Below are 22,291 nucleotides of genomic sequence, written 5' to 3' on the forward strand. Positions count from 1 at the left end.
GCCCCAAGTCCACCTCAATGGAGAGAACCAGGGAATATATGTATGTGGATACATCCACATATGTGTATATTCATATCTTTACATCTACATTTCTTTATCTATTTTTATATATCTTATAACATGAATTCATACAATTAAATTCAATTCCAACCCCACCCCACCTGTTTCATCCTAGTTTTCTCCTTTCCTGTATTCATAACACCTTTCTGACAGTGAGAAACGTGGCTCCACTATGGTTAATATATTGACTTATTGGATCAAGTCTCCCGTACTAACCAATCTACCATCTTTGCTGACACCTTCCCCGCACAGAGACACTCTCCTCTCTATGCTTGAGCACTTATTCCTCATTCCAGGTTGCCCCTACCCACCATGTGAAAACTTCTTCACTCTGTTTGTCCCCAAAACCCTACACCAAGCTGCCCATCATTGTAGACACTCTCCTTATCCCACGAGGTCTCTGACACCCTACGCTGGGCCACCACACGTCCCCTCTCCCCACAGTGAAGCCTGTTCTGAACCACTTTGCAGAAAAGAGTTAAAATAGCATGCCTGAAACTGCTATCCTTAGAAAGTCCTGCTTGCAAAGTTGGCCCTTGGCTGGCATCTGGGAACTTGAATTTGGGAGAGAGTTCCCACCATTCCCTACCTGATAGAGTGGCTCACTGTGCCTAACACAGTTAGGCCTAACATTTTCACCATGTAGTCAGAACTTGTGGCCAGAGGAATTAAGCGCATTCTGTGTGACTCCATTATGAGAGGACTCTTGGAACTGGTGTCTGGTTTCCTCTGAAATTTGCCCTATGCCCTTTTTACCTTTGCTGATTTTACTTTGTATCTTTGGCCATAATAAATCATAGCTGCAAGTATGACTTTATGTTGAGTCTGTGAGTGCTCCTAGTGAAGCATCAAATCTATAGATACTCCTCAAGACCCAACCACTTAATGCTTTAAAACTGAGTAGTTCAGGAGGAGGGTAAGAGAGCAATTCATGTAAGTTTCACTTACTTATTGACATTGCTGTGTATCAGCTCTACTATTCTATTGTTTTCTATTTATCTCATCTGTTCTTTGTTCCTTTTTTCTCCTTCCTTGATTTCACTTGAATCAATCAAGTAGTTTTTAATAATCCCCTTTATCTTCTCCAGTGGCTTTTTAGATCTACCATACTATTTTTTCAGCGGCTGGGTGAAAGATTACAACATGCACCCTTATCAGTCTACCTTACATTAATACTATACCACTTCAGGTAATATAATAACCTTATTTCAAAGTAATTCCATTTACTGCCCTCTCCCATCCTTTGTCCTATTTTTGTCCTATATTTTACTTCTACATATTATTATAAATACCAAACTGTAAATTTTTTAAATATCCAATGTTTAGAGAAATTAAGAAAAAATTATCTTTTATATTTACTGACATATTTATCACTTCCAAAGTTCTTAAAAGTCATTCTTGGAGATACAGGTTCCCATTGAGGATCATTGTCTTTCAGCCTAAAGAATTTCTTAAAGCATTTTCTATGTCAGTCTGCTAGCAACAAATTCTCAGTTTTTGTTCATCTGGAACAGCTTTTATTTTGCCTTAATATTCTCAACATTTTAACTAGATATAGAATTTCACATTTTTGTTAGTTTTTGCACTTTAAAGATGTCATTCTGTCATTTTCTGGATTCATCATTTCTGATGAAGTGAGCCACCACTTTGCTGTTTATTTGAATGTAATGTCGTTTCCCCTTCCTGGCTGCTTTTAAGATTGGGGGTAGGGGGCAGCAATATGATGTACCCAGCTGTGATCTTTGTTGTACTTATTCTGCTTGAGTTCACTGAACTTCATGGATCTGTAAGTTGACGTCTTTCAACAATTTTGGGAAAATTTCAGGCATTACTGCTTTAAATATTTCTTTTGCCCCATTCTCTTCCTTTCCTCTCCTTCTGGACTTCAAATTACAGGTACATTAGACTGATACTGTCCACAGGTCTCCAATTTTTGCTGTTTCTTTTCCTTCTCTCTTTGCTTTAGTATGATAATTGCTTGGTCATCTTCCAGTTGTCTTTCCTCTGCTGTGCAGTTTACCATTAAGCCCATCCAGTGAAATTTTTTACTTCAGATACTCTGTTTCATTTCAGATTTTAATTTTTCATCACAAAAATCCATTTGGCTTTTGGTTTCCATTTCTCTGCTGAGAATCCCAATCTGTTAATCCATCATCTTTTTTTCTTGTAAATTCTTTAACATATTTTAAAGCTGTTTTAAAATAATTTTCTGTTCATGCCAACATAGGGATCATCTGTGCATCTGCTTCTATATATTTTCTATTGATTCTGGATCAGATAAATTTTCTTTCTATGCTTAGTAATTGTTTATTGTGTACTGGACTTTGTGGATGGTATGTTGTGAAGACTCTGGATTCTGTTTCCTTCTAAGTAATGTTGTTTCATTCTGGCTAAGTGTTAAATTACTAATGGATGACTTTGCTGCTGTGAAAACTTGATTTTAGGCTTTGTTACAGTGAGTTTCTTTCCATTTTATCCCTAGTCCTAAAGTAGAGTCCTTAGTTCTAGGATGTCATCCTTCCTCCTTAGGAAGGGTTCCCCTTGAAACCCAAACTAAAGCCCTCCTAGTGGAATTTGAATTCAAACTCTGTATTTCCCCCTGCAGCTGCTACCTCTGCTCAGTTTCTTAGACTTCAGTTATTGCTTTCTGCTGGATTCCTTTGAATATCACACTGCACAAGTACAATTTTGGAATCCACCAAAGATTTAAAAGGACTCTGTAGGCAGATGTTGGGGCTTCTATCTCTGAAGTTCTCTCTTTTCCAAAATTTTCCTTCTAATTTCCACCTGTTCTAGAAGCCCCAAATGACCCTCTAGCCCAGCAAGACTGTCAGATTCTGCTTATATTCTATTTCCAAGCACACTGTACAATTGGAAATTGCTCTCAGGGTAAAAGCTAGTTAATGTGGATTTCTTCTAGTATATGATTTTGTATAGTTTCTGCATGTTTCTGATTGCTCCCTAGAGTCTTCTAATCATTGCTTTTTATATTTTGTTCAGAGTTTATCATTGTTATTTGCCAGACAGTCCAATATGAGCTACTCTTTCATTACCAGACTGCAACTTCTGAAATCTCAAAAAGTTTCAAATAAAAAAATTAAAGGCAAAATAAAGTTTATAATTTATTTCCAATCCATTAGGATAAAAACCCACTTTATGCAGCTGAACCTTTTAATTCATTTCTTCTGAAGAAAAGTACAAAAGACCAGATTAAAATTGAGACAAGCATTTAAAGGAAAATTCTTTGACCCAGAGTCCAAAAAGAAACTGTAAATGGTTCATTCTACCAAAAGAATTAGTTTTTGTACAAAATATAAAGAATTTTACACTATAAACAAAGACTGCCGTATATTTACTTAAATTAGAATTCTAGTATCTGCTTTTCTTCCAATTCTTCCCGAGCACAAGCATATTTGCAAGTCAGAAATCTAATAGCCTGAATGGGCAGACTGTCTTAGAATAAACTTTTACCCTCAAAAGACCTGGAGAGAGAATATTGATTCTTTCCCTTGGCTCAAAGTCTAGTATCATCAGTTAAGTTTTAATTTAGTTTACAAAACTCTGCCATATTAACATGAAGAGCACACATTAATGTTTAATGTTTAAGCATTACCTTTTAGGAAGTAACATGACACAGAGCTCAAGGCAAAAAAGTCACAATCTAAGTCTAACATTAATTCGAAAAACCTCAGCAACTTCTATCTTAATTGAAAAAGACCAGACCAATCCCTTATACCTCCTACTATATCGTTATCCTATTTTCATGGCCCTTCTATGAAACAAACACAGCTTAAAGTAAAACTTGGTCATAGTAAGTCATAGAAAATAGTTCTCTAGCACCAAGCTCAACTTCAGACTTGATCAGGAAAGCAGAGAAAGTTCTGTACACAGATGGATATTCATACAGTACTAAATAATTCTCTGCTTCAATGTTTATGATTATTAATTTGTCTTTTATATCCTTTAACATTTGAAATCTTTATCTAAAAGTTTTCCGAATAAAAATAGTGAGCTTCATTATTGAAGACAGAATGATGACAACTTTAAAGTTATTTTAAAAGTTGAGCTTGAAGCACACAGACCTTTAATATGACTGACTAGTTATCCAAGCATCAATGACAATCCGTTTATAAATGAAAATGCAAAATGAAATCTTATGAGCTTTACTGAAAATGTTTTAATTTGGGATGCTGCCAATTCTTGTCATCATGTATATTTCATTATTTTTCATTATCAATATGTTATAACTGATGCTTCAATGTTTGAGACTTTTAAAAGATATTACTATGCATGGTTCTGGCTTAAAAAAATTTTTTTCTATTTATCTCAGCTCTCACTTTTATTATCTAGGGAGTTCTAAAGTCATGATTAGAAGAGACATGCTTTAAGTTATGGCTACAAACAGCATAGGATGTTAAGAAATCATACATCTTCTCTATTTAGATAAATCTCTAACGAAAGCAAGAGTAAAATTAAGAAGAATGTATGTCTTTATAAAATTCTTATCTAGTAGGGGCAAGTTTTAAATTTTAACGCATTTTCTCAAAACCAAAGATATTTTTACTAAATGAAAAATCTTTCTTACCACTATAAAATTATTCTTTCCACCCACGACATTTTACATAAAAGCACCAAAGAAAATTTCTGTAAACAAACTTTTAACCAGTAAACTAAGGGCAAATATCCATTTGCCTTTATTACAATATTTAAAAGGCCATGTTATGAGTCTCTACTTCCTACAATGACATTTTTATAATAAAAATCCAGGCATACTTATACAAACAAAAAACGGAATTACTGTACATTTTTGGGAAACAAAAGGCAGGTTAACAGACTACAACTTTTCAGTTAACAAAGTGAGCACAAGAAACCTATAAAATGTATGCAATATATAAAAATTCAGTAATTTTTTAAAATTTCATTGAAGGGATTAATAATTATTAAGAATAAAAGATGGTTGATTCACTGGCTTATAATTATTCTGTAAAGAGTAAGAAAGTAATAAGCAATAAATTAGAAATGTCTTAGCTCCCAGTACTTCCTTTCTCTTGCATGGGAACCACTTTGACAGCAGTTAAAATTGGCTTTCTTAAATATCAGAATAATGCTAGCAGAAAATAAATTCCATTAGGAATAAGTTAACAGTCTACAACAGATTTCTGACAAATGCATTAGAAAAAAAATACTGCACGTCACATGAAGATTGATCTACATGTTGTATGACAGAGTGACTTGAACCTTCAAACCTCTTTTTCTGTTTTACTAGTTTGCTTAATTGCTATCAACAAATTGCTTTCTAAATTGTTTGGTAGCAAAGTAACAGAAAAATAAAAACTGAAAAGAACACAACTGTTTAATGTCTGTAGATTTATGAAGAAGAAAAAAACCTTCAAAATACTTTTTCCTATTGTTATTACATAGGAAAAAGTTTCATTTGGCACACTGGATTTGTAAAAAGAAAAAGGAAAATAAAAACTTAGAATGTTTGGCGTTCCAGTCACCCACAGTGAAGACAACAGTAGGAAAAGAAAGGGGGAAAAATGACTATTTTAAGAAAAGACATCAGAAGACAAACAACGAAAGGCTCTTGTGTCTTCTACCATTCACTGTCTCTGGAATACTTTCATCTGCAACATAATATACAAATTATTATTTACATTACGATTATATTGGCAAAGACGACCAGAATCAGTTTTTGTTGTGCTGTAAACTTACAGTGTCCATCAGGATAACCAGGACCATCAGGCAAGAAGGCCTTAAACAAAATATTCAATCTGCATTATATATTTTATTCAAATTTGTTTTATGGTTCAACTTTTGGGGTGCACAAATAATTGTTAAGACTCTGAAAAGTCCTGTAAACTTAGGTTGAGTTTCTGTAAGAGATAACTATTCACTTAAGATGGTGTTTCTCTCTCTTGGAAAGTAAAATGTTCTGCAGGCTTACAAATATATTTCCTCAAACAGTGGTATCTCCGAAGTCCTTGTTCCAACGTATGTATGCTTCTAAGGTTTGAGGGCTCACGCTGCGTTTTATCTTTTTCAACGATTCAGTGAAGTCAGATAATCGAATATTTCTCATCTAGATTTAAAAAAAACATATGACAATAAAAAAGATGAACACATACACTAGTTAACCCAACAATGGGTTTAAAGTAAGGATGCTGTTGCTTACTAATATTATAAATATAAATAGATGTATTCTTAGAAAATCATGCCGATCATCTTATTTTACATGTTACTATAATTAAGCAAGTTTACTAAATAAGAAATCTTACAAAAATGCTATACTAGTATACTTTTTCACATTATAAAAACAAAACACACTCACTATAGAAAATTTGACAAATACAGACAAGCAGAAAAATAGAATCACTCATAATTCCACCATTCAGATATAATACCACTATTTGGCTTATCTGTGTCCAATTTTTTTTCTGTGGATAGTTTCAGGGAATTTTGCATTCTCAAGTCTCACTTACCACATATATACTCTAACTAAATTCATGCTGGGTTTATTAGAAAGGAGAATGAGGGTTTACAAGAAGCATACAGGACTTTCAAGGAAATATTGCTTTTTAACTACAACATGTAGGATGCTTGTATCTGAAATTTTCTAATATTAATATTGCTTATAATGCACTTTATATTAATTTGGTCACATTTTCTGATATTACTAATTGGCTTTGAGAATGTAGATTGATAAAACAATGCTGAGCTAATTAATATCTATATACTTAAGGATTTTTAAAAGGCAAAATGGAATTTGGCACAAAACAAGCAGTAGTAAAAATTGTCACTAGCATATACAGGTATATTTTGCCCCAAAATAAGAAGTTAAAGGAAGATTTGAAACAAAATGTCAACATCTAATATTTATTATCTATATTCTTCTTTTTATCACTCTTATAAAATCCAACGTAACTATTTCACATCCTCTCTGATATCTCCACGAGCAAACAAGAAAATCACCCAGACTTGTAACCTGTAGCCTAATCTGAAAAATCTTAGTCAAAAAAGTAAAAGGATATATTTTTAACACACAATCACCATATGAGCCCTACATGTTTCTTATTTAACTATAAAACACACACTGGCTCTTCCTAAAGCCCAAAGTATAGAAGAATGATGAATGTAGCGTGGGTATTATCCATGATATTTCCAAATAAAATTTACTTGTTAAAGAAATTAAGGTTTTAAAAGTTTTCCATGGAATTATAATTTCAGTATATAGTTTGGTGTATGTACATATATGAAATTTATACATGATATTTTAAAGTTAGCACAAGACTAATGTATACAACAGGAAAAAGCAACTGTTAGCTAGTTCAGTAAAGAGGGAAAGAGAAATAGTAAAGATGTCTTATCAAAACAAAATAATGAATAAAAAAATTAAACTGGACGTAAACTGTGTCCTTTAAAAGCAAAGTACATTATGCCCTAAATTTATAACCAACAATTTTCAGTATTAGCTTTTAAAAACACAGAATTCTGAAACAATTATTTGAGTTTCTATTCTTATAAACTATAAAAGACAAATTGGGTTTATCTCACCTAAATTTGTGTATATACACCAGTACCTGATAATACACTTAGTTATTAAAGTTGTACAAAATAATGGCTGAATAAAATTCTAGTATACAATTTTAGAAATCAAACTACTTGTGTTTTCCTTCATCTCATAAATGGAACTGGCAGAATGGATTTTCTTAATCTCTATCATAAAATGCCATTATTGAGTATTTATATGTTTTAATATTATTTAATGGACACTTATATGGTATTCACTATTGCCAGACTTTTTGTTTCGGAGGAAGATTTGCCCTGAGCTAACATCTGTGCCAATCTTCCTCTATTTTGTATGTGGGTTGCCACCACAGTATGGCTGCCAACGAGCGGTGTAGGTCTATGCCTGGGAAGTGAACCTGGGCCGCCCAACCAGAGCATGCCAAACTTAACCACTAGGCCATGGAGCCAGCCCCATCAGACAATTTTAAGTGCTTTATAAATATTAACTCACAAATCAGGACTAACAGTTAAAAGTACTACCAAATTATTAATACTAAAACCATTAGGCTAAAAGCAAACTGGATAAAGGTATATAGGAGAATGAAAAATTATAACAATGTAACCACACAATTAGAGGAATAGTCACAAAAGGCACCAGTACTGTTATTTCCTATAATTCATTTAGCAGTTTTATTAAATTTTAAGTACTGCTATCTAAAATTTAGTTTAAAATGATGTTATGACATATATTTTTAAAACAGTGGATACAATTATATTTTTAGGGGTGGGATTAAAAAATTCAAGTAGATTTATTATGCTGTAATATTAAAATAAATGTACTCTATCAGAATGACTTGATAGTTTAAAAATATGTGCATTTTCAGGCTCTTGTCATTGGAGTGGACTAACTTAATATCAGTACTAATGAAAAACAAAGTGGTACGCATTTCTATACCCAAGAGTCTTAATATTATTCTCCACTAGAACGAACCAGGGTTCCTAGAGAGTTACTGACTCCATGTCTTGGGATAGGCAAATTCAAGACGTGTCTCGCTCCCAGGAAGCAAGGGCACTTTTCAAAGTTCTGAAGTAGTATTGAGAAGGCTGATCTTAATATAAAAGCAGATTTCACTAACTATGACCCTTTAAACATAAAAAAAATTATAACTGATTTACAGATGTGGTGGGCTTCTTCTGACATGTCTCCTAATGATTCTTGTCTCTTGTTATATATACCGTTCTGTAATCCCTTCCCCTTGAGTGCAGACTGGACTTAAGAACAGAATACAGCAAAAGTGATGGATGTCACTCCAGGATTACATTACATAGACCATGACTTCCACCTCGCTGGCACTCTCTCTTGCCTTCCTTGCTTGCTTGTTTTGATGAAGCAAACTACTCTGCTGGAGAGGCCTATGTGGCAAGGAACTGAAAGCAGCCTTCAGCCAACAGCCAGAGAAAACAAGCTCTTAGCCTAACAACCCACTAGGAAATGTATCTGGCAAAGAACCACGTGAGTGAGCTTGGAAGTAGATTTTCCCCAGCTGAGCCCTGCAATGACTACAGCCCCAGCAAACATCTTGATTACAGCTTTGTAAGAGACCCTGAGCCAACACTGAGGACTGTCTGAGTAATGTAGTTGATTAACCACCATGCACAAGACACTGAAGACAACCTTGAGTTTATTTAGAAGCTTGAAAAAAAATCCTGCCAAGATGTACTCAAATATATGAACTCTCTGTTAAGAGTTTACTGTCTCCTCAATAGCTGTTGAAACTGGAGCAGTAAAAAAAAATCTGACAGATAAATTACAAATATAATTCAAGTCTGATTTTAAAAGATTGTTCACATAGCTATGATCTGTCTGCATATTCAATTTTATATTTTACAGGCAATTTTTCCCAAAAGTATGTTTCAGCATCTCATAAGAGGGCCTACCATATTAAGAAAATGTAATAAGTTAAATTACAAAGGTAATTGCATTGCTCTTATAAGAAGGAAAACAAACAGTGAAAAACTAACAAAACAGAGTATCAAGGGGGTTAACCCATTACAAGTTACTTTCATAATGTATAAAACCCTCAAGTTTCCTATAATTTTCTTCTGTTTGGTATTTACATAATGTGACTTCACAGAAAACGATTTAATGACTATGTACACTACTTTCTATCCATTACCAAAGAACACCATAAGAGACTAGTTTGATAGGCCTCTGTATTTTGAAATGAAGTTAATTTTTTCTAGTTTCTAATCAAATAAACTAGAAAAATCCAGACAAAAGATATGTCTTACAATATAGAGAACCAGAACAAAGAAAAAGTAACTGTAAAACAGTATACCTCACTGGCAGACATATTCTTCACTTGTTCTGGTTTCAGTTCTGTAAAATAGAAAAGAGAGCCTCTTAAAGAAAGTAAGATTTCTAATTTTAAACTGCTGAAGAGTAAACCAAGTAACATGATATAAAAATACATGTTCAATATAAGTCATTTATATTAAAAGAAAGAGAGATACATTAAGATTAAGGGTCCATATAACTTATAAATGCTTAGAATAATATTCCTGCTTATGAGTAACTGGGAGGCATTCAATTTCTTTATTGCCCAAGAATAGTAGATTTTACAAATTTGAGAGTGAACTTATAAAAATGCAACTTGTTCTTTACAAAACACATTAGTTGTGGGTTTTTTTAACCCAAGAACTTTTGCCTGCTTCAGAATAATAGCTAAAATATTCTAAGAAATACAAATTATTTACCCATCAGCTCCTGTTTCTGAGGTGACTATGTGAACAAGATTTTATGCCTCTGGCAGAAAGAAAGTTTGACTAAAATGCTTTACCCAGAGTTTCAAAATATATTCCCAAAGTTACATTTATTATTCTCCAAAGCAGCAGTTCTTAATGAGTAGTGTTCTGCAGTTTCACTGAAGGACATGTGATCTGGAAGTTGTATGTTCTGTACTCTATTTTATCATCACAACCAGTAATCAGAGTGCATACCTGAGAGTATCACCCAGCCAATGTTCATCCTGCCTGTGAAAAGTAGCTGAGAATATCTACTCTAAAGTGATATCATAGTGGGTTTAAGTGAACCTAAAAATGAAAACTTGTGGTATTTCAGAACCAACACATTACCCTGCATCAAAACACATCAATGAATGATGTATTTTGCTGCAATTCTTCAAAAGAAAACATAAAATAATAAAAGTAAAAACTTCCCTTACACATTAATTTCAAGTGATATCAGAATATTGAAATGAAAGGAGCCAAAAAAACAGGTGAGAATATTTTCCCTCTATTATTCTTTTTTGCTTGCTTAAATATTTCCTTGAGTGACATCAGCATCATGGTGGAGGGAGCCCTCCCCTCAGACTCTCCCCGCTAAGATACAATGAAAAGGACATTCATATAACAATAGAGGACATTCAGACAACACAAAAGACATCTGAGAGACCCACACAGCCATATCTGAAGTGCTGGAGCCCTCGGAGGAAGTGGAAGGAGATAAATGGATCTCCTCTCTCTCACCAATGGCAGTGACCAAGGGCATGGGACTGCACAGCTCTGAGAGGAAGCGGGGAGGGGCAGACCTCAGCAGGAACTCCTTGGCTCTCCAAGTTTCCTCACAGATGTGGGAAAGCCCCACACAAAGGCAACTAAGCTACTGAGGGGAGTCTTCATCAAGCCAGCACCCCAAGAGAGCAGATAGTGAGGGCAGAGAGAAGGCCTCTAGGATTTCACATGCAAAAGAAAGTGCCCATCCTCCTGCCCAGCACTCCAGATCAGCCAGTGGGCCAGAGTGCCCTTAAAGATAGAAAAGTAGCAGCTGTGAGCGAGCAAGCTGTGGATCGTGATGGGCTCAGAATACACAGCTCTTGACCCCCACCCAGCGGCAACAGGTAGAAGCTGTGACCAGATACTATCACGATGGGGAGGCACAAATACATGCCATCAAATAGTATGAAAAAATATATTAAATCTCCAGACCAGAAGGAAAATGACAAGGACCCAGAAATCAATCCTGAAGGCACAGAAATTTGTAATCTAAATGACAGAATATTTGAAAAAGCTACAGCAGAAAAAACTTCAACAAGCTACAAAAAATACAGATAATTCAATGAAATCAGGAACTTCTTCAAAAAAGAGATCGAAACTGTAAAGAAAAAACAATCAGAAATGTTGGAGATGAAAAACACAATGGTTGAGATAAAGAAAAATCTGGACACCCAGAATAACAGAGCTGATATTATGCAGGAATGAATCACCAGTCTGGAGGACAGAAATACAGAAATGCTTCAGATGGAGGAGGAGAGAGAACTAAGACTAAAAAGAAATGAAGATTCTCTGAGAAACATCTCACTCAGTTAGGAAACGCAACATAAGGATTATAGGTATTCCAGAAGGAGAAGAAAATGAGAATAGAGCAGACAGCTTGTTCAAAGAAGTAATAGTTTAGAACTTCCCAAGCCAAATAGTAGTAAACCTGGCAAAAGTAAATGACAAACAAAAAATATTAATGGAAGCAAGGCTGAAGAAAATAATTTATAAAGTAACCCTTGTCAGGCTTCCAGCAGAAGTCTCAGCAGAAATGCTACAGGCTAGGAGAGAGTGGAATAATATATTCAAAACTCCAAAAGACAAAAAAACTTTCAGCCAAGAATACTCTATCCAGCGAAAATATCCTTCAGATATGACAGAGAAATAACAAATTTTCCAGATAAACAAAAGCTAGGGGAGTTCATCACCACAAGACTTCCATAAAAGAAACGCTCAAGAAGGCCCTCATATCTTAAAAAAAAAATAAAGGAGTTAAAAGTCTTGATCAAGAAGATAAAAAGGTAGACAAGATCAGAAAATTCTAGTTCTCTACCAGAACAGGTTAGCAAACACTTAGTTATAACATTAAAGATAAAGGGAAGGAAAACACGAAAAATAAATATAATCTTGTCATTTTAACTACAAACACAACACAAGATGGAATAAGTTGTGACAATAATAACTTAGAAAGGGAAAAGGGGAGGGATGGAATTGGCTTAGTCTAAGGAAATGAGAGGCTATCAGAAAAGACTATTGTGGGGGCCAGCTCTGTGCCTCAGTGGTTAAGTTCATGTGCTCCACTTCAGTGGGCCAGGGTTTCACTGGTTCAGATCCTGGGCACGGACATGGCACCACTCATCAGGCCATGCTGAGGCGGCACCCCACATGCCACAGCAACTACTGACTCACAACTGAAAAAATATACAACTATACACTAGGGGTATTTGGGGAGAAAAAGCAGGAAAAAAAAAAGATTGGCAACAGTTTTTAGCTCAGGTGCCAATCTTTAAAAACTTAAAAAAAAAAGAAAGAAAATGGACTATCTCATCTATGGGATTTTTTATACAAACCTCATGGTAACCACAAAACAAATAATCAGAACAGAGACACAAATGATAAACAAAGAGAGTAAGAACACCATCATAGACAAACTACCAAGCTGAATTGGTAGTCCAAAATACAAGGGACGAGAAACAAAGGAAATGCAGAAGAAGAAGAAAATGAGCAATAAATGGAAGCACTGAGGGCTCATATATCAATAATCACCCTAAATGTAAATGGATTGAATTCTTCAATCAAAAGACACAGAGTGGTGGGATGGATTAAAAAACAAGGCCCAACATTTTGCTGCCTCCAGGAAACATGTCTCAGCTCCAATGACAAATGCAGGCTCAGAGTGAAGGGATGTAAGAAGATACTCCAAGATAGTGGTAAACAAAAGAAAGCAAGTCTTCCAATACTTGTATCAGACAAAGCAGACTTCAAGATAACACAGGTTCAGAGAGACAAAGCGGGACAGTACATAATGATCAAAGGGACACCCAACCAAGAAGACATAGCACTTATAAACATATATGCACCCAACACAGGAGCACCAAAGTACATAATCCAAAGTACATACTATCAACAAATCTAAAAGGAGATATTAACAACACAATAATAATAGGGGACCTCAATACCCCACTTACACCAATGGACAGATCAGACAGAAAGTCAACAAGGAACTAAGAGGATTTAAACGAAAAACTATACCACACTGACTTAAGTGACTTATATATATGTATAGAACAATCCCTAAAAACTGCAGAATACACATTCATCTCAAGTGCACATGGAACATTATCAAGGATAGACTATATCTTGCAAAACAAGGCAAGCCTCAATAAATTTAAGAAGACTGAAATCACATCCAGCATCTTTTCCAACCATAATGCTCTGAAACTGGAAATCAACTACAAGAAAAAAGCTGGGAAAGTGACAAATATGTGGAGACTAAACAATGTGCTACTGAACAATGAAAGGATCACTGAAGAAACTAAAGGAGAAATCAAAAAATATTTGGAGACAAAAGAAAATGAAAATACACCATACCAACTCATAAGGGATACAGCAAAGTCATCCTAAGAGGGAAATTCATAGCAATACAGGCTCATCTGAACAAACAAGAAAAATCTCAAATAAGCAATCTTAAACTACACCTAACAGAATCAAAAAAAGAACAAACAAAGCCCAAAGTCAGCAGAAGGAGGGAAATAATTAGAGCAGAAATAAATGTAATTGCAACAAAAAAACAGTAGAAAGGAGGAGACGTCACCAAGATGACGGCATGAGTAGTCTTCTTTGTCTCTCCCCCTTCAAATCTACAACTAATTGGACATTCATCGGTTAACAAAGGATATCCATATAGCATCTCAGGACACCTGAGAGACCCGTGCTGCTATACATCAGAAAGCGGACGGAGTTCCCCCTGGGAGGAGGTGGAGATAGGTGAAAACTCTCCGACCCCCGACCCCTGGACAGCCTAGTACCTGCAAGCGGCTTTCTCTCAGCGGATTCCCCCATAATATCTCCATGCAGCAAGGGCAGGAGTGTGTGCACACCAGCAGAGCGATGATGGAAACAGGTGACTACAGCCCTACCTAAGACCCCCCACGATTACACCTAAGCCCAGGGGGAAACTCCAGGGTCCCACACTGGCGGCAGGGAAAGCCTCTACTTGCCATTAGCGGAGAGGCCCCATGCAGCATTCAGAACGCCGGGAGGCTTCCGAAGAGGAGGCTCTCGGGCAGGGCAGCAGCCCGTCAGCTGCTGCTGGACTCACAGACTCTGGCTGTCCCCCAGACAGGGCAAGGGGCTCCCGGAGATCCCGTGGGAGTGGATTGGGGTGGGGTGGAGTTCCAGTGGCCCGGCGCCGCGGCCCGGGGGAACCTCCAGGGTCCCACAACAGCAGCAAGAAAAGCCTCTACTCGCCATTAGCAGAGAGGCCCTGCCCAGCATCAAGAACTCGGGGAGGCTCCCAAAGAGGCAGCAGCCCACCAGCCAACACTGGGCTCATGGACTCCGGCTGTGTCCCAGAGAGGGCAAGAGGCACTCAGAGATCCTGTGGGTGTGGTCAGGGGCTGGGTGGAGCTCCAGCGGCCCAGCTCTGCAGCCCTGGGGGGTACAGTCCCACAGCAGCCTCAGCAAAAGCCTGTGCACAGCACTAGTGGAGAGGCCCAGTCTGGCAATCACAAGGCTGGAAAGCCCTGGGGCAAAAGTAGCATAGCTACGTGAGCTAACCACAGACTGCAGAAGATACCCATAGATCTGCTGTGACCTGTAGTGGACAAGTGAGGTTTTGTGGGGTCTGACAGTGACAGAGCTGCGAATATAGGTGATCCTGCTCCTGGCCGCTGGGAAAACCCATAACACTGCTGCAGACCCCAAGGAGGGAGCACGTCTAGGTGGTCTGCAATAATATAGGCACCAGAACCCTGAAGCCCCCTTGCGATTGCCCCCACAGCTGACGAGTGATCCCACAAGACCACTGTGACTACTAGGAGGGGCCCAGGTCCAGTTAGGAACAGCTGACAGGGTTCCTGGTCAGTGCAGTCTAAACAGCTGCTCCCCCCCCACACCAGTAGAAACAAGTGGAAGCAGTAACTAAGCTCTATCTCTATGCAGAGGCACAAATCCACGCCATAAAGCAGTATGAAAAATATATTAAATCTCCAGAACAGAAGGAAAATGACAAGTACCCAAAAAACAATCCCGAAGACAATGAAATCTATAACCTAAATGACAATGAATTCAAAACAGCCATTATTAAAAACACTCAACGAGTTAAAAGAGAATACAGATAGACAACTCAACGAGTTCAGGAGCTATGCCACAAAAGAGCTTGATACTATAAAGAAGAACCAATCAGAAATACTGGAGATGAAGAACACAATGGAGGAGATTAAGAAAAATCTGGACTCTCCAAACAGTAGGGTCGATAATATGGAGGACAGAATTAGCAATATAGAAATGCTGCAGGCAGAAGAGGAGAGAGAACTAAGACTAAAAAGAAATGAAGAAACTCTCTGAGAATTATCCAACTTAATTAGGAGATGCAACACAAGGATTATAGGCATACCAGAGGGAAAAGAGAAGGAGAAAGGAGCAGAAAGCCTGTTCAAAGGAATAATGGCTGAGAACTTTCCAAACCTGGGGAGACAGATGGAACTTCATGTGACAGAAGCCAATAGATCTCCAAACTTTATCAATGTAAGAAGACCAACCCCAAGGCATGTAGTAGTGAAGCTAGCAAAAGTCAACGACAAAGAGAAAATATTAAGGGCAGTCAAGCAGAAGAAAATAACCTACAAAGGAACCCCCATAAGGCTATCACCAGATTTCTCAGCAGATACCTTACAGGCTAGGAGAGAGTGGAACGATATATTCAAAACTCTGAAGGACAAACACCTGCAGCCAAGAATACTCTACCTAGCAAAAATATCCTTCAAATACGATGGAGAAATAAAAAATTTCCCAGACAAACAAAAGTTAAGGGAGTTCATTGCCACAACAGATCCTCTTTAAGCAATGCTCAGGAAGACCCTCATACCTGAGAAATCAAAAAAAGGAAAGGGGTTACAAAACCCAGAGCAAAGGAGAAGGACAATAACAGAAAGTAGGAGCTCTCCATCAGAACAGGTTAGCAAAAGTTAAATAAAACATTAAAGATAAAGGGAAGGGAAAAACCAAGAATAAATATAACTCTGTCATTTTAACCACAAACTCACAACACAAGAAAGAAGGGGGGAAAAATGTAACAATAACAACCTAGAAGGGGAAGAGAAAGGCGATGGAACATTTTAATTCAAGGAAATAAGAGGCTATCAGAAAATGGACTATCTCATCTATGAGATGTTTTATACAAACCACCTGGTAGCCACTAAACAAATAACAAGAATAAACACACAAATTACAAATAAGAAGAAAGCCAATACAGAAATTTACCTATCTGAATTAGTAATCCAAAAATCATGGGACAAGAAACAAAGGAAATGCAAGAGAAGCAGAAAACAAGTGATAAAATGGCAGCGGTAGGCCCCCACATTTCAATAATCACTCTAAATGTAAATGGATTAAACTCTCCAATCAAAAGACACAGAGTGGCAGGATGGATCAAAGAACAAGACCCAACAATATGCTGCCTCCAGGAAACACACCTCAGCCCCAAATACAAACACAGATTCAGAGTGAAGGGATGGAAAACAATACTCCAAGCTAATAATGAACAAAAGAAAGCAGGTGTCGCCATACTTATGTCAGACAAAGCAGACTTCAAAGCAAAACAGATAAAGAAAGACAAAGAGGGGTAGTATATAATGATAAAAGGGACACTCCACCAAGATGACATAACACTTATAAATATATACGCACCCAACACAGGAGCACCAAAATGTGTAGAGCAACTCTTAACAGAACTAAAAGGAGACATCAACAACAAAACAATAATAGTAGGGGACCTCAACACCCCATTAACACCAATGGATAGATCATCCAGACAGAAAATCAACATGGAAATTATAGAATTAAATGAAAAATTAGACCAGATGGACTTAATAGATATATACAGAACACTTCATCCAAAAACAGCAGGTTACACATTCTTCTCAAGTGCGCATGGAACGTTCTCAAGGATAGACCATATCTTGGGAAACAAAGCAAGCATCAATAAATACAAGAGGGTTGAAATAATATCGAGCATCTTTTCTGATCATAACGCTACGAAACTAGAAATCAACTATAAGAATAAGCTGGAAAAGGGGCAAAAATGTAGAGACTAAACAACATGCTACTGAATAAACAATGGATTACTGAAGAAATCAAATATTATCGGGAGACAAATGAAAATGAAAACACTCCATACCAACTCATTTGGGATGCAGCAAAAGTAGTCCTAAGAGGGAAATTCATTGCAATACAGTCTCACCTCAATAAACAAGAAAAATCTCACATAAGCAACCTCAAATGACACCTAACAGAATTAGAAAAAGAAGAACAAAGCCCAAAGTCAGTAGAAGGAGGGAAATAATAAAAATTAGAGCAGACATAAATGATAGTGAAACAAAAAAGACAGTAGAAAGGACCAATGAAACAAAGAGTTGGTTCTTCGAAAAAAGTAACAAAATCAACAAACCCTTAGCCACACTCACTAAAAAAAAAAGAGAGAAGTCTCAAATAAATAAAATTAGAAATGAGAGAGGAGAAATCACAACGGATACCAAAGAAATGCAAGGGATCATAAGAGAATACTATGAAAAACTATATGCCAACAAATTGAACAACCCAGAAGAAATGGATAAATTCCTAGACTCTTACAACCTCTCCAAACTGAATCAGGAAGAAATAGAGAATCTGAATACACCAATCACAAGTAAAGAAATAGAAACAGTAATCAAAAACCTGCCCAAAAATAAAAGTCCAGGACCAGACGGCTTCTCTGGAGAATTCTACCAAACATTCAAAGAAGATTTAATACCTATCCTTCTCAAACTATTCCAGAAAATTGAGGAAGATGGAATACTCCATAACACATTCTAGGAAGCCAACATCACTTGGATCCCCAAACCTGACATGGACAGCACAAAGAAGGAAAAGTACAGGCCAATATCACTGATGAACATAGATGCAAAAATCCTTAACAAAATTCTGGCAAACCAAACACAGCAATGCATCAAAAGGATTATACACCATGATCAAGTGGGATTTATACCAGGGACGCAGGCATGGTTCAACATCCGCAAGTCAATCAACGTGATACACTACATTAACAAAATGAGAAACAAAAAACACATGATCATTTCAATAGATGCAGAGAAAGCATTCAACAAGAACCAACAACCATTTATGATAAAAACCCTCAATAAAATGGGTATAGCAGGAAAGTACCTCAACATAATAAAGGCCATATATGACAAACCCACAGCCAACATCAAACTCAATGGACAAAAAACTGAAAGCCATCCCTCTGAGAACAAGAACAATACAAGTGTGCCCACTTTCACCACTCCTATTCAACGTAGGACTGGAGGTGTTGGCCAGAGCAATTCGGCAGGAAAAAGAAATAAAAGGAATCCAAATAGGCAACGAAGAAGTCAAACTCTCGCTGTTTGCAGACGACATGATCTTATATATAGAAAACCCCAAAGAATCCATTGGAAAACTATTAGAAACAATCAACAGCTACAACAAAGTTGCAGGGTATAAAATCAACATACATAAATCAGTAGCATTTCTGTATGCTAACAATGAACTAAGAGAAAAAGATCACAGGAACTCAATCACATTCACGGTAGCAACAAAAAGAATAAAATACCTTGGGATAAATTTAACCAAGGAAGTGAAAGATTTATACAATGAAAACTACAAGACTTTCTTGAAAGAAATTCATGACGACATAACAGAGATGGAAAGACATTCCATGCACATGCATTGGAAGAATTAACATAGTTAAAATGTCCACACTACCTAAAGCAATCTACAGATTCAATGCAATCCCAATCAGAATCCCAATGACATTCTTTACAGAAATTGAACAAAGAATTCTAAAATTCAAATGGGGCAACAAAAGACCCCGAATTTCTAAAGCAATCCTGAGAAAGAAGAACAAACCTGGAGGCATCACAATCCCTGATTTCAAAACATACTACAAAGCTACAGTGATCAAAACAGCATGGTACTGGTACAAAAACAGGTGCACAGATCAATGGAACAGAATTGAAAGCCCAGAGATAAAACCACACATCTATGGACAGCTAATCTTCGACAAAGGAGCAGAGGGCCTACAATGGAGAAAAGAAAGTCTCTTCAACAAATGGTGCTGGGAAAACTGGACAGCCACATGCAAAAGATTGAAAATCGACCATTCTTTTTCACCACACACCAAAATAAACTCAAAATGGATCAAAGACCTAAAGATTAGGCCTGAGACAATAAGTCTTTTGGAAGAGAATATAGGTAGTACACTCTTTGACATCAGTTTCAAAAGAATCTTTTCGGACACTGTAACTCCTCAGTTGAGGGAAACAATAGAAAGAATAAACAAATGGGACCTCATCAGACTAAAGAGCTTCTTCAAGGCAAGGGAAAACAGAATTGAAACAAAAAAACAGCTCACTAATTGGGAAAAAATATTTACAAGCCACTTATCCGACAAAGGGTTAATCTCCATAATATACAAAGAACTCACACTGCTTAACAACAAAAAAACAAACAACCCGATCAAAAAATGGGCAGAGGACATGAACAGACATTTCTCAAAAGAAGATATGAATATGGCCAATAGACACATGAAAAGATGTTCATCATCGCTAATCATCAGGGAAATGCAAATCAAAACTACACTAAGATATCACCTTACCCCCGTTAGATTGGCAAAAACATCCAAAACCAAGAACGACAAATGTTGGAGAGGTTGTGGAGAAAGAGGAACCCTCATACACTGTTGGTGGGAATGCAAACTGGTACAGCCACTATGGAAAACAGTATGGAGATTTCTCAAAAAGTTAAAAATAGAAATACCCTATGACCCAGCCATCCCAGTACTGGGTATCTATCCTAAGAACCTGATATCAGATATCTCAAGAGTCCGTTGCACCCCTATGTTCATCGCAGCATTATTTACAATAGCCAAGACGTGGAACCAGCCTACATGCCCAGAAACTGATGATTGGATAAAGAAGATGTGGTATATATACACAATGGAATACTACTCAGCCATAAAAAAAGACGAAATTGGCCCATTCACAACAATGTGGATGGACCTCGAGGGCATTATGTTAAGCGAAATAAGTCAGTCAGAGAAAGACGAACTCTATATGACTCCACTCATAGGTGGAAATTAGTATATTGAGAAGGAGATCTGATCGGTGGTTACCAGGGAAAAGGGGGGGTGGGGGGAGGGCACGGAGGGGGTAGTGGTGTACCCACAACATGACTAACAAAAATGTACAACTGAAATTTCACAAGCCTGTAATCCATCATAACATTAATAAAAAAAAAAAAAAAAAACAAAAAAAAAAAGAAGAATTTGCAACAGAGAGCTTTTCTGGCCCATGAGCCTAAACTATTTATTACCAGGCCCTTTACAGAAAAGTTTGCTGACCCTAAATCTAGAAACCACTTTGTACCAAGTTTTTCAGTGATATAGCTTTCCCACTAATAAAAAAAGCTCTCTCAATAGGGACTTAAACTTCTAAAGTGGTCTAATAAATAGTTCTAAATGCTTCCAGCTCTTACACACCTACCTCGGATAGGACCCAATGCTGCATCTTTTGCCAAAGCTGTTAGATCACTTCCTGAGTACCCATCTGTCATTCTGAGAATGGAAAGGAAGAAAGAACACATTATTTTCATCTTTGCAGACTTAAAATCTCTATGTAATAAGAAATAAAACCTGGTTTGCCTCTGTCATGAAGCAAACAGCGATGTGACTTGATTTTAAGGGCGCAGAAAGGCCTACTTACTAAGAACAAACCACACAGTCTACTGCTGGCTCCTTATAATGTCTCAAATTTTCATCATTAGGACCATTCTTTTATATTACAGAATACTGTAGCTCCAGAGGCTCCCTTAAATTGCAAAACTGTCCCCGGAAGGGTAACATCTATAAACCATTGCTGGCCAACTGATATACAACCATAATTACTTCTCCATAAGTTAACAATTCTTTATCTTGACAAAGATCACTGCCTTGTTGGAATGAGGGCCAGTCAAGGTAGATTCCCTTAAATCGCAGGACAGACAGGGTGAAGGAAGGGTCTGGGGTAGAAGACACTGGCAAAAAGAGGCACACCTGAATGGGATGCCACAGTGGAGAATCCTGGGCAGCCAAGAGCTTATCAAAGGGAACTAAGAACTAGGGAGGCAAAGGGGAAGAGGAAAATAAAACAGGAAAAACAAAGCACTTACTTATCATGTACTATGTTAAATAACTACAGAGATGAAACATTATTAGCTGAACTCTTTACTGGAATAACAGAAAAGAACCACAATATTTCCAAGTATTGAATTTATTCTTTTTTCATAGATATATGGGAACTCAGAGATTTTACTAAAATTACTAGCTATTTACATACTTGCTGAATATTTTTAATTCTGAGAGCTTTCAGTGACTAAAATTCACAAGCGCATCTCCCATATTTAGTTTCTACTTAAGTACAATGCTCATTAAAAAAGTTGAAAAGACAAAAGTTAAAAAAATTATGTGTAATGCAGAAGAACAATTTTATATGAAAATATCTATGTTGATGTGGGCAGATACGTTTTAAATTTTTAAAATTACTTTAATACCATGAATTTTAATAAATTTATAAAAAGAATATAGTACCATCATTAAACACTTATGTCATGTCTTGCAGAGGATCTAGAAACT

The 22,291-nt window shown here is 36.8% G+C and overlaps 1 protein-coding gene across 4 annotated transcripts in view; it reads right to left on the reverse strand.

The window, feature by feature from the left end:
* Positions 1-3,157: 3,157 nt before the first annotated feature.
* The window catches only part of SPAST (spastin), a 69,461-nt gene continuing 50,327 nt past the window's right edge, over positions 3,158-22,291 (reverse strand). For all 4 annotated transcript variants that reach the window (XM_044772212.2, XM_044772215.2, XM_044772214.2 and 1 more), the window contains 3 exons: positions 21,165-21,235; positions 9,909-9,949; positions 3,158-6,142 (listed from right to left, as the gene is read on the reverse strand). In XM_044772212.2, coding sequence (XP_044628147.1) covers positions 6,020-6,142; positions 9,909-9,949; positions 21,165-21,235 — 235 coding nt within the window. In that variant the 3' untranslated portion in view covers positions 3,158-6,019. The remainder of the gene's footprint in view (positions 6,143-9,908; positions 9,950-21,164; positions 21,236-22,291) is intronic.

This window comes from Equus asinus, chromosome 6, assembly GCF_041296235.1.
Source record: "Equus asinus isolate D_3611 breed Donkey chromosome 6, EquAss-T2T_v2, whole genome shotgun sequence".
NCBI lineage: Eukaryota > Metazoa > Chordata > Mammalia > Perissodactyla > Equidae > Equus > Equus asinus.